We start from the raw sequence: 13,000 nt of genomic DNA, 5'->3' as shown, positions 1-13,000 counted from the left end.
TAGCAACCAATAGAGATCAAGAAAAGGCCAATCAGATTGGTACTGGTGCTATGAATAGCATCATTAATCAACTTGATCAAATTGGCATTAATAGAATATTTTAGCCAGCAAGACAATACGCGTTCCTTTTGAGCTCATAAAAACATTCACCAGTTTACACACTGAGTCATAAAATGTGTGTGATTTGGTTTTCATCATGACAAAACTGAAATCTTGGGGTTTTTTTCAGAACAATAATATTGCAAAGCATATTCTTGGGTCATTGGAAATTTAAAGTAGAAACCAATAGCAAAAAATAGAAAACCAAAATGTAAATATTTGGAAATTTAAGAATACACTTCTAAATAACCAATAATTTTTAAAAAAATCCCAAGAGAAATTTGCATCTCAAAGTAAATAAAATTCACAAAACAACTTCTCTGGATACAACAGAAGCATAATTTATAAGGACATTTCTATTAGGTGCTTAGAAGAGAAGCATGTCCCAAAAGTATTAGTGTCCCTGTCATAAATTCTATAAAAGGCAAGAAGTTTAATAAGAAGTGAACAGAAATTAAGATAATGAACCTGAAAACAGGGGAAAGCTCAGCCAAGCTCAAGTGGAAAAGAAGAAGGAATCTGATTCTGCTGTGGCCTGATAAAGGGATAGGGAGAGAAGGAGAGAGAGACTCCAGGTGTGGAGACAAGATCTCGAGAACACATTATACATGTGTACTTGTCCGCCTTTTTTCAGACTGCATGCAAATTCACAAACAAAATAGCAAATAATCTTTCCTAAGGTGCTGGTGTTTTCATTGTTTTCAGGATGTCGTTAAAAAACTGAATGGAGGGATGGACTGTAGATAGTTGCTGTAGGGTTATCTGAGCGTACGGGTGGGTAGGGTATACTTCTGTAAATAGGTAAACTTGTCTGTAAGTGGAAGCTGCGTCCTTGTGCTTACCAGGTGTTCCAGCCACTCCCGCCATTTCCAGCCTCATGCAATGTTCCATCAGCCTGGCTCTGACATTCGCATATACTTGAGAATTACTTTCCTCATGATATTATCAGTATCCAAAGACCTCATTTTTTCAGACAGGGTCAAAACCAGAAACAAAGCTACCATTCTTCCTCAGCTTCACACTCACAACTATTTTTCCAGAACCCAAAGACACTGCCACCCCCTTTGAGACTTATGGGTAAGAGAGGGCTATCTGCAGTTTCAAGGAAGAGTTAACCAAAGCATGCCTACAGCAGGACCACCAGTCTGGTGTCCAAAAGCCAAGGTATAGTGTTAGCTCTTCAGATAGTGTTTGCAGCTATGGAACAGATTCTGAGATTTTGTGCAGCAAAACTCTCCATGAGGTAAACTGCTGAACAAGGCCATTTTAGGTATTAGCATCCAGAAACAAGAGACTGTGTTCATCGTGATTTAGTCTTACTGTGCCATAGGATGGCAATATCAAGATGGTTGCCCCTTCCCTTGAGGTTTCTTCTGCAGTGTGCATGTCTGCATATTTAGTCAGTCAGTACTGACCTTCAGAGATCTGATGAGTTCTCACAAAGAATGGTAATGGGGCAAAAGCGGCTCAACCTCTTGGAACTAAAGCAGTGGCTCTCAGCCCTCCTAATTCTGAGACCCTTTAATACAGTTCTTCATATTGTGGGGATCCCCAACTATAAAATTATTTTTGTTGCTACTTCATAACAGCAATTTTGCTACTGCTCTGTATCATAGTGTTAATGTCTTTGGAGACAGAGGTTTGCCAAAGTTGTTGTGACCCACCAGTTGAGAACTGCAGAACTAGAGTCTAAAATATTTAACAGAGGTTAGTACAATAGGAAAATGTCTATGGAGACAAGAATTATGGGGTTCTTTCAGTAGAGTTTCATGACATTTGAATTGTCACAGGGGAATAAGGATTCAATTTTAAAGGAAATAGGGATTGTCAGTTCTCACTGTTTTGATGTTCTTGGAGCTTGTCTCCCTAGTCAGGAGGCTTGTAGCCAGGCAGCCATCCAACATTACCAAAACATAGACTTCAGTGGATCCTAGAAGTTCAAATATGAATATATTTCCTGTAAGAGAAACTACTGTGTTTCCATGCTCAGAAAGAAATGTAGTGTGACTGTTAGTAGTCCTCTAGGGATTACAGAGTTCATTTTCTGGCTCAGACAAAGAAATGGACATCATAGAAAGACAGAAGATCATGTGTGGAGGAAGGGAAAGTAACTGCCTTATTCCTTCAGGATGAGCGGAGTCCGAGGTGGGAGGGGCTTCCGGGTCCCCTCCCCTTTCCCCTATTGGTCCTGCTTCGATACCCACCCCCATGCCCTCCCACCATTTCTCCTTGCAGTGTCTTGTGAGAAGTGCTACCATTGCAAGGAGCCTGCTTTCCTTGCTTTGCCTCTCTATGTCTCCCTGTCTGCTTCACGGAGCCCAACTTCTGTGATAACCAAGATAAGAAGCAAATTCTACCAGAATTTGATGTACCATTTTAAATGTTCTCATTTTAACTAAATATCCTACTGTTTGATTGACTTCATTAATCTTTAATTCATTGAGTGGATTGAGCATCTTCTTTGTTGCCAGGTGGTAGAAATTCAGAGATTAGTATGGTCGAGCCCTGGTTCTGGGCGTCCAGTGGATTAAGATTTATGTATGAACATAGTCATAATTTATCTATCACGTGTCTAAAACAAACGCAAATAAAAACAAAGGTGATGAAGGGAAATCTGAGAGGAAATGTCGCCCGAGCTGTGTTTTAAAATGACATCCACCAGGTATTGAGCAGGCAAGTTTCTCCCAGGTGCACATCCTCATGGGAAGGAGCAGCTTCTGCCAGTGTCGCAAGCGTGACTAGGCAAAGTCACTGCTTTGGAAAACTGTCGAGCTGTTCACATAAACTTGAGCCAGAAGGTTGGAGAAGTTTACCTTTGTGAAAAGGGCAGTCTCTGTATTAAATGAATAAGAGACAGCTTTTTCTTCTTTTAACATAGAAACTCAAGTTCATAGGTGTGTAAATGAATAGCTTTGAAATCTACTACTATGGCTGTGGTCATATTTAACATCCACACATATGACAAACTATTTTGTGTATCTTTCATCAAAATACTTACTCTTAATGTGACTGGATATCTGGAGAACCCACATAGTGCAATGCGCTTTGGGGAAAATGGTCACTGTGTTGTTACCCAAAGCGATATGAAAAATGACAGCCAACACTGTATACTAAAGGCAAGTTGTATAAATATATGTCTATTCTCATATTGTCAGTCCATTATTTACCATTGAAAAACTGAATGCTCAAATTCCTCCTTATGCTAAGGTACTGTTTCTCTTGAGTATCTGTGACTCTGAATGTCTTCTCAGTTACCAGAGCGACAAGACTGAATGTGAGATTATGACTGCAGAGGCCTCAGCAGGTGGGGGCTTGTTCAGCCTCTCTTGTTCCTTCTCTCTCCACATCCAGGCCCATTCAAAGCCTTTCCTAGACAAAGCAAAGAAGTCCTGTGCCTCAGTGGAACAGGGCAGAAATGAGCTGCTGGGTGATCTAGCTTTTCACATAATTCCAGAAGGAACAGAAGACCTTTAACAGTGGACAACAAAGCCCTGAGGTGTTAGATACCTGTGGGTGGTGTGTGTGTGTGTGCGCGCGTGTGCGTGTGCGTGTGTGTGTGTGTGTGTGTGTGCGCGCGCGTGTGTGCGTGCGTGCGTGCGTGCGTGCGTGCGTGCATGAGTGTGTGCGTGCGTGTGTGTGTGTGTGTGTGTGTGTGTGTGTGTGTGTGTGTGTGTGTGTGTTAGGAGGCCTAGAAGGGGACACTGCCCAAGATCAGTGTCAGCCTGTTCGGCTGCCATCTGGAGCCTGTCTCCTTTATGAGCACTTTGGACAGGTGGCAGCTTCTGGAGAGTTGGCCTGGGAGGTGCCGCTGCTTCCAGCTCTGCATCCTCCCTTCTTAAAGTGGAGGAAAGGCAGTCGACCTTCAGCAAATGACTCAGTGACAGCAACCCAGGGACGTCAATAAAACCCATTAAAAATGATAGCACCCTTTCATGCAGGCATGCCATTCAGAGAATGAATTCCTCCCACCCCTCCTAGGCAGCCCTGGGAAGATTAGAGTGGGAATTGACATTCTCACAAATTTCCCATTTCCTGCCTGTATTTATCAGGAATCTAGGTCATGACAGCTGAGATCCTCCTTCCTGTCCTGAGAGGTGTATGCCAAAGGAGGGCAACGCCCAAGGTCATCGTGCCTCTTCCTGGGTGCCTTCTGGCTCTCTGCAAAAGAGAAACCATCTCAGCTCCGACATCCTGGTTGCCACTGGCTTCAGTACCTAGTCAAGGCTGTGCGTCTGGGCTGGGTGCTGTTCACACCAGCTGTTGTCACTGTTGTTGCACAGGGTTGGGCAGAAAGACCTTGGTGAAACTCACCTTGTCCTCGTCCTGTTTGTTTTCAAAAGGACCTCCTTGAAGCCACAGTCCCACTGCAAAGCCACACTCCTTGTCCTCCAGTCTTTCAAGTATGAGTCAGAGTCCTTCCAACGAATGACTATCAGATCAATAAAGACAAAGTCATTGCTATAACAGTTCTAATCCAGAACAATTTTATCAGAAACATACTTTAAGAGGACATAATGATTCATGGGCCAAGCACCCAATAGTCATTTTTTTTTCACATGCTCACTTCCAATCTCTGACTACAGGCTGCATTATCACAACTTGGATCAATAGGCACATTTCTTCTAGGTTTTTTTTTTTCATTTCACATTAGACTCTCCTTCATAATTATCTCACCATTTGTGATTTCCTTAATACCCAAAGAAGCAGGAGAGATTTAATTTCTCATAATTTTCCTACAAGTAATAATATGTAACTTTGGCTTGCTTGGGGATTTTTTTTAAATACTCCCAGGAGTGGATTCATGGTTGCTGATATGTGGTTTTTTGTTTGGTTTTTTTTATATTGGCTTTTTTTAAAGATGACATCAATTTATGGTACACTGCTATAACTATCACTGTTTTGGTTATAAATTTAAAGGCCTTGAGATAGTGTTATGGAAACAGATGCCAAACTCAATGGAAAATGTGCTTGCTTGCTTGCTTGCTTGCTTGCTTGCTTGCTTGCTTGCTTGCTTGCTTTTGTGATTGTTGCATAATGTCACTGAAGCCTCAATGGATGACTGAGGGAGAAAGTGACTAAGAAATGGAGAGGGGAGTTTGTGTGGGCGAACATCCATGACTCAGAGTCCTTTCCTTCCAGGGTTTCTATTTCTGGTGGGGTGAGGGGCCCCTTTGAGTGTGAGCTACATGACTGTCTAGATTCAGTGCAAAGCTACCCCCTCCTAGAGAGAGGACAACTGGAGGTGAGCCAGACAGAGAATCCCGTGAGAGTCAGAGGAACTTGACGGTAGGCTGTGTTCTGATTGGCTCCAGTGAACACCTGGTCTTCGGGGCTTATTTTGGAAGAATTCGTTAACTCATCTGAAATATTCTTTCTGGGGCATTGTGATATGAGTCACTGCCAAAGGCATATCCTCTCACAGATATTGGATAGGACATGATACGGAGAGGTCTGGCGTTCTTTGCAGTCAACTTCTCAACAGTGTTACTCCCAGATCCTAACAGGGCAGAGGCCGAGATCAGTGGCACCTGAGAGAGGTGAAGGGAAGTGTGCTAGAGCATGCATTATCACAGGCAGAATGCTGGTATGGAAACCTTTGATCCTTCCCTCCAGATCAGAAGCCAGTCGGGTGTGATGTGAGTTATTGGCCCTTCCAAGGGCTCCATTCTGCTGACTTCTCAAACCAGTAGAGTGATCGTGGTTCCCAGTATGGGTACAACACAAGCTCTGGGAAATGTTTTATATTCCTTATGTAATAAGCATGGCACTGGGTATGTTAGCCAAATGTATCCAGCCACAATGCAATGAAAGTGTCCTTTAGTCCTTGGCACTGTAGGTCTGGCTCATAATCTGCACTCAGTAAGTTCACATTGGTAATTTAATGTCTTCTGACCTTGACGTCCATGCTTCTCCTTGGTATCCTGTAGCCTCAGTGGGTAAGTCTTGGATGTGTATACGCTTTGCTTACAGTGGTACAAAGATCCAAAGATAGCTATCAGAATAGGGTTTACTCAGAAGTCTTATTACCTCTGAAGTAGCATCTATATTTAGGAAGATCCAATTCTCTATGGGTTTCTGTCAGTGAATGGTCACTAAAATTGACCACCCTTAACACTGCTAATTAAAGAGTTCACTACCTTTCTATATTCCTGGAAGGGAGATACAATGTTGGCATGTGCCATCGCTCTCTCAAAACCCTACCCCATAAAAAGACAGTGATAAAGCTTGTGCCTGTGTTCTTATAAAAGCGAGGTGGTCCATGCAGGCCTGTGCTGAATGCCAAGGAGGACTCATGCTGGGAACCTGGAGCACTGCACCCCTTCCTTTGGCCAGCTTCATGGTTGCTCTTCGTCTCCAAACGGAAGAGAGGCCATGTTCCATGGTTCAGCTCAAACACCAGTTTTGTCTAATGGGATGCTTCTTCATTCTCTCCTAGGAGGTGCTTGAACTTGCTTTCTCCATCTTATATGACTCAAATTGCCAGCTGAATTTCATTGCTCCTGATAAGCATGAGGTAAGAGGTCTTTAACTGGTTAATGGATGAGAGAGAAAGAAGCAGAATTCTAGAATAGAATAAACATCACTTGAAGAAACCTGCTTTCAAAAATCATGAGTAGAAGGGTGGCTCGTTGACATTGAGCAGAAACGTCCCAGAAAACCACCAGCTACCACGGCTCAAACTTCTTAGCAGCTGAAGTGGAAGCCATGCGTTGGCCCACTTTCCTTCTGCGACTGTAACAAAATGCTCGAGGTTTGCATGTAACTTGGAATGACAGTTTACATTGGACTCTACTTTCTGAGGCTTGAGTCTGTGGTTAGATGCCTTTCGTGTCAGGTGTGCATGGCTCAGGACACTGCTTGCTTCAAGGCAGCAATGAGGAAAAGAGGAAGGAAGGGCCAGTGCTCCCCTTCCCCTTCAGGAGCACCATCTGAGTTCCTAACTCCTTCCACTGGGCTCACCTCCTGAGAAGTCCAGCATCTCCAAATATTTTTCATTTTTCATGAGCGTTCGGGGGATATTCAAAGTCTAAACTCTAGACTGGTCTTAAAGAAAATTGATGTGCAAATGACTCACATTCAGCAAAGTCTTAACTAATCCAGAGGCAGAGGAAACCCTGGCTCTGGCTTTGATGCATACTGAATATTTAATTTTTTTCTCCAGAGCCTCTCCAGATAAACTGGTTTCTCTATTCCTGGGACCATCTGATGAAGTAGTTTCTCTACCAAGTCTCTTTAAGCTATTTTAAGAGGTTTTTAGGGCTGTCTCTGCTGTTGGAATTTTATTTCCAAGATGCTTTCATTCCTTTTTGACATCTTGTTATATGTATAATTTGTTCCTCTTCTTGAAGCACACTGTCAGCTATATTTAAAATATTTAGCATAAGTCTAAGAAAATGCATTTGTAAAATAAAGTAGCAGTTATGGTTGATTTAACTTTTTCTCTTGTAAATTAGACCCCCACCATCATGCTTGAAACTTTATTTTTAGATAATACCATTCAGATTTTTGTTTTGCATGTAACTGCACAAACAACATTTAGAAAGATGGGAACATTTTAATAGAATCTGACTTTTGTTCTCATCTCCCTGAGGAGATTGAGTTCATTTAAAAGGTATTTAGTGTCTGGTTTTCTCTGGTTTGAAGGTTTTGAATAAAATTATCCATCCCAAAGAAAGAGGAAAGATTAGACACAAATCCTGCATTTAGAATGGTACTTAAATATAATTCTGTGTCACTTGACATTTAGTTTGCAGAAGGGTAAGACTTTGTCTTCATCTTTCTGAAAATAGATGCCATATCTTCCTATTTCTGTTTTTAAATAAAGTTGTGGTTATGAACAGGCCAACATATCTAAGATATAGAAGAGACATAGAAAACAACCAAAATTAGAAGTTGGGCTGTTACTTAAGTCAGTGCCAAGCTATTTTCCCCAGTGTGTGCATTAATTCCAGATAAGGATAAATGCTCTACAACTGCCAAGCTTTTTTTTTTTTTAAAAAAAAAAACATAGCTGCCACTTCTTATAGACTATATATGCTTATAAGAACTTTCAATTTCTTCAAGACACTTACTTGCATATCTAGTATCACTTTATTTTCATAATTGCTACACGAAATAGAAGGTTCTTTTTACAGATAATCTATCCAGAAGGGAAAGAGGCCCCCCAAAACTGAATATCTGACAATGAAAAGGCTAATAACAGGGTCTGGAAGGATAGCTTGGAGGGCAAAGCCTTTGCTATCCACAGGTAAGGACCTGAGCTCTGATAACTAGAACCCATGCAAAAGCCAGGTACCGTAGCGAGGTCTGCAGCCCAGCACTTCTGCAATGTGATGGCAAGAGAAGAGTTCCCAGAAGTTCATGGGCCAGCTATCCTGTCATGCACAGCAATGACCAAGAAGAGGACCAACACTCCTACCCTGTGGTACACACGTGCACACATGCACATACACACACACACACACACACACACACACACAGAGAGAGGATAAACTACTTCAGAGACCACCTGCATCCTTTGGTCTTTATCAGTTGCATCAATGGCAACTTGAGTTCTCTCTGCAAACCTTTCTCACTTCCTGTTCTATTGTGAGGTCTTTCACTCTTCTGATACTTTCTTCTCTCTGACATTAAAGGCCCTTGGAATTACATTGGGTCACCTAGATAATCTAAAATAATCTCTCTCTGTTATAGTCAACTGACATCAGCCTTAATTTTTTCACATAACTTAAGTTTTTCCCTAGGTTCTGGGAACAGACATCTTTGAAAGGCAAGTTTTCTGTCTACCTCAAACTGCAGCATCATTACACTATCTTTCCCAAGAGTTCCTGGTAGTCAGAAGTCTAACCTGTTTCAAATGCAGCCTTTAAGTAACCCCAGTGGTGTTTTGTTGTTGTTGGGTTTTTTGTTGTTGTTGTTGTTGTTGTTGCTTTGCCTGTTTTGTAAAGGTTAGCATCCACAGATGATTGATTGCTGTCTAAACTCTGGCTCTATTAGAGTTTGCAAAAGGCTTTGTCTCAGTTCTGTCATTCCCATTTTATTTATGGGTGAGAGGATGTAAAAAGAACCAGGTCTCAACAACTGCTTGTGTTCCTAAAATAGGAACACATGATGGCAGGACAACTACTTGATTCCTTCACCAATTTCTAAAATAATAAGCATGTCCTAAAGAAGATAAAGAAAGTAAGTTTGGAGTTTGAATATCATTATAATGTCAAAATTTAAACATATTTGTGACTTCGTATGTTGTTGTGGTCCTTACTGGTATCCATGTTACTGTCCTGGATAATACAAATGTCACCAAGTTGGCTTATGAATGCTAGTGACATGGTCCTAGGTCTTTGATACCTTTCTGACTTTCCGGCAGGAAAACATAGTCCAAATTCCCTTTGTATGTTTCCTGCTTTTTTTTTCCTATCAAGCCTACTTAGAAGAAGTTTCAAAATTAGCAAATAGATTCTTGGTAAAGAGATAAAATTATCACAATTCGGTTATAATTTTTAGGCTTTTCTGAAAACAGAGCTAAAAGTGAGATTTTACTATAAAATATATCATGAATTAGTGTTGAGAATTTCAACTCAAATTTAGTAGTACATGATTTTTGCTTATTGGTCAATGTAATTTTTGATGAAAAGGTCACTGCCTGCTGCTTCTCAAAAGCAATATTAGTGTAGGTTAATCTGTACCAGGAAGGTAGCCAAGGCTGGGAAGTCTTTGTTCAAAGCACAGTAGTCCTAGGACTTAGGGAGCACTGTGACATGCTACCGGAGCTGTGGAGGCCTTCTGGAGCAGCACTCAGTGGCACCCATACCTGGATGTTTGTCAGAATGATCTGGGAAGCTTGTGGTGTAAATGAACTCTCCTACCTCTGACCAACAAAATCAGTAATCTCCAGGCAGGGAATTAGGTATCATTTCTAGCTGGTATTTGGGAACAGATGTGGTCAAATGTCTGAGATATTCCTGAGCATACTAGTGCTTCCAGATATGTCTTAACAGTGCATCTGAGTTTTGATGGGCTATATGTGTTGGCTGAGATCACACAGCTGAGGTAGAAAGGAACCTTTACAGAGGAATGCTGCTCCCCTCAGGCATAGCTCACACCCATGCCGTTGACATGCATCGTGGAAGACTCCCATAGAATCACAGTGGTCGCGGGTATCTACTGCTTCTGCTGAAATCTCCCATCACATGGTGGGGAACACCCGAGGTGACCAGAGATGCAGTGTGTAGGCTCATTGGGATTTGGAATTGGAGCTTGACCCAGAGAGTACAGGAAAAGATGGAATCTAGAACAGATGTTAGGAGGCGTTACAAACCAGCAAGAAGCAAAACAGTTGTCAGCATGGAGTCTGAAATAGGGAAAGGACCTCTTAACAGGTGAATAAACAACATCTAGCATGCAGGCCATTTTCTTGGCTCTTTCTCCATACAGTAACGATTCTCTTTTGAAGTTAGAGCAGAACTCTGCCCTCTGAAGAGGAATCTGCAAAGAACAATACAGGTTTTCTGATAAATGATATATGGTTCCTTCTCCCCAGAAGCTCATAGTCAACTGAAGAGACAAAGACTATCATTTATTTTATAAAGAAAACAAAAATACTTAATAATATAGTCCAGTGTATGTTTTCCAAAAGAGGTGATGTCCCCAGGAATAAATCACTAGAAGCCCTGGGTATTTAAGACCTGGACACAGTAGGTTCAGACAGGCAGTCAACCTACATCTTCCTAAGATAACCAATGATGTTAGCCATTTTAGTTATCAAACACTGAGCAACTGAAAGCTATTTTCTAGGTATTATTTTGCTCAGAAACACAAATGCTACCTTGGCTTCATGATGGAACTGAGCTGTCAATGTCTATGCTTAAATATTAGATATGATAAGAAGGTATTAGGTACTAAACAGGGAACTGTGTTAAACATCAAGGAAGGGAATGTTTGGCCTGCTGCTAAACATAGACATACTGGGATACATTCCACCAACATCTTAATTAGCAGTATCAGGGAATCCAATTCTTCCTGTTCTGGAAACACTACTGCACATAACAGCAAGCTTCTAGAGTCAGGTTGCCTGAGTTCAAAACCTACACACTCCATTTTTTCCTACATCACTTCAACCTCTGTGCTTTGGTTTTCTTAACTTGAAAAACATATGATAACAGAAGTTTCTGTTTCTGTTAAACAGAAGGTATAGAGAGGGTGTGGGTATTAATGAACACTTAAGACCTGCCGGCACATGCTGTGTACTAAGTGCCTGTAATTGCCGTTCCCATAATTATCATCAGTGATGTTCACTGCCACCTCCTCTCCCACCAGTACTGCATCTGGACAGATGGGCTGAATGCACTGCTTGGCAAGGACATGATGAGTGACCTGACACGCAATGACCTGGACACCCTGCTGAGCATGGAGATCAAGCTTCGCCTGCTGGACCTGGAAAACATCCAGATCCCGGATGCACCTCCACCCATCCCCAAGGAGCCTAGCAACTATGACTTTGTCTATGACTGTAACTGAACTGGCTGGGCCCCGGACACATTCCTCCCAAACTGGAAAACCTAGATATCAGCAGAGAGCAGAGCAAACACATCCACATGTTGCAACTGCCCTTTAGTGGAGGGGAAGCTGCAGGTCAACCCATACTTTGGCCTCATTTTTAGCCCAACTCCTCTCCCCCTTTTCTGGCATCTCACCATCTCCTTGAATCTATTTCCTGACTCAGTGTTGTAGATCCCTTACCTTTGCTACAGCTCAGCAATGGGTCATAAGCAAAAGTCACCTCTAGTAAAAAAGTCAGAGTCCTCTCATTGTAATCAGCTACAGACATATACCTTCCTTCATTCTTGCTTGGAGTAGAAAATCCAGTTAGCCCCAAGCTGTCCCATATTTGCTCACTAAACCAAGAGAAATGCCTAAGGGCAGGGTTGGATAAAATGACTCTGCTACTGGATAAGAAGACCAAAGGCCTCCTACCCCTTCTCTCTAGGGTCACCTCACATCATCAGCTCTATGTGAGTTGAGATTGCTTTCACATTGCCTCTCCCTTTCTGCCTTGGCCTTGCCCTGGTCCACTTTGGTCTCACTGTAGCAGCAGCATCCTCATTGTAGTTCTCTACAGCATCAAGTCTCCCAAACAGCCCACAGAGTCCATGCCCGTTCCTTGTCTGCACTGTGACCATGACCAACCTCTATCACATTGTCTAGCCTTGGGCTTCCTCTCCTTGCCCCAGCCCAGACCTGCCTTCTTAATTTCTTCAAGCTCCCAGCCCTTAGCAGAAAGCACAAATGAAGTCAGTAGTCCTGCTCCATCTCTGATAGACTAAACCTAACCGCCTCTAAGGTTGCTGTTGCTAGCCAACAGTTCCGCGTCACCTTCTCCCTGAGGCTCCTGCTACAACCCAGGTTCTCCAGGGTGGTCAAGCTGTCAGACATCCAAGTTTACATCGTTGTAATTATTCTAGGTCTTTAAAATTTACAAGGGTTTGGGGTTATTTTGTTTTGTTTTGTTTGGCTTTGTTTTTGTATAAAAGAGTCTAACATTTTTTGCCGAACAGATATATATTTAATGAAGAGATACATAAATGTGTGTACTTTCCAGCTTTTTTTAATTATTTTAATCCCAAACATCTTCCTGAGAATAACATTCCCTTAAACATGCTGTGGAATAAAATTAAATGTGAAGAGTTGGGGAGCTGGTGTTTTGATTTAGTAATGTGGGTACTTGCTACTCCAGCATACCCATCACCTGGGAACTTGTTAGAGATGCGCGCAGACAGCCCCTCCACACGTCAGAGCCACGCTGTCTGAGTAGGTGTTAATTTGGAAAGCACCAATCGTCAGCTCTAAGCATTGCCGATATCGTTTCTAGGAGGCGCATCCCAAGTCACCAAGGAAATGAGAC

General features: G+C 42.1%; 1 protein-coding gene across 2 annotated transcripts in view; it reads left to right on the top strand.

The window, feature by feature from the left end:
* Elmo1 (engulfment and cell motility 1) overlaps nucleotides 1-12,785 on the top strand; it is a 516,925-nt gene extending 504,140 nt beyond the window's left edge. For both annotated transcript variants that reach the window (XM_052156292.1, XM_052156291.1), the window contains exons 21-22: nucleotides 6,536-6,613; nucleotides 11,416-12,785. In XM_052156292.1, the coding sequence (XP_052012252.1) occupies nucleotides 6,536-6,613; nucleotides 11,416-11,616 (279 nt within the window). In that variant the 3' untranslated portion in view covers nucleotides 11,617-12,785. The remainder of the gene's footprint in view (nucleotides 1-6,535; nucleotides 6,614-11,415) is intronic.
* Nucleotides 12,786-13,000: the final 215 nt, after the last annotated feature.

Source organism: Apodemus sylvaticus, chromosome 14 (genome assembly GCF_947179515.1).
Source record: "Apodemus sylvaticus chromosome 14, mApoSyl1.1, whole genome shotgun sequence".
Lineage (NCBI taxonomy): Eukaryota > Metazoa > Chordata > Mammalia > Rodentia > Muridae > Apodemus > Apodemus sylvaticus.
The sequence above is the reverse complement of the archived record's forward strand: the minus strand, read 5'-3'. Positions and strand labels throughout refer to the sequence as shown.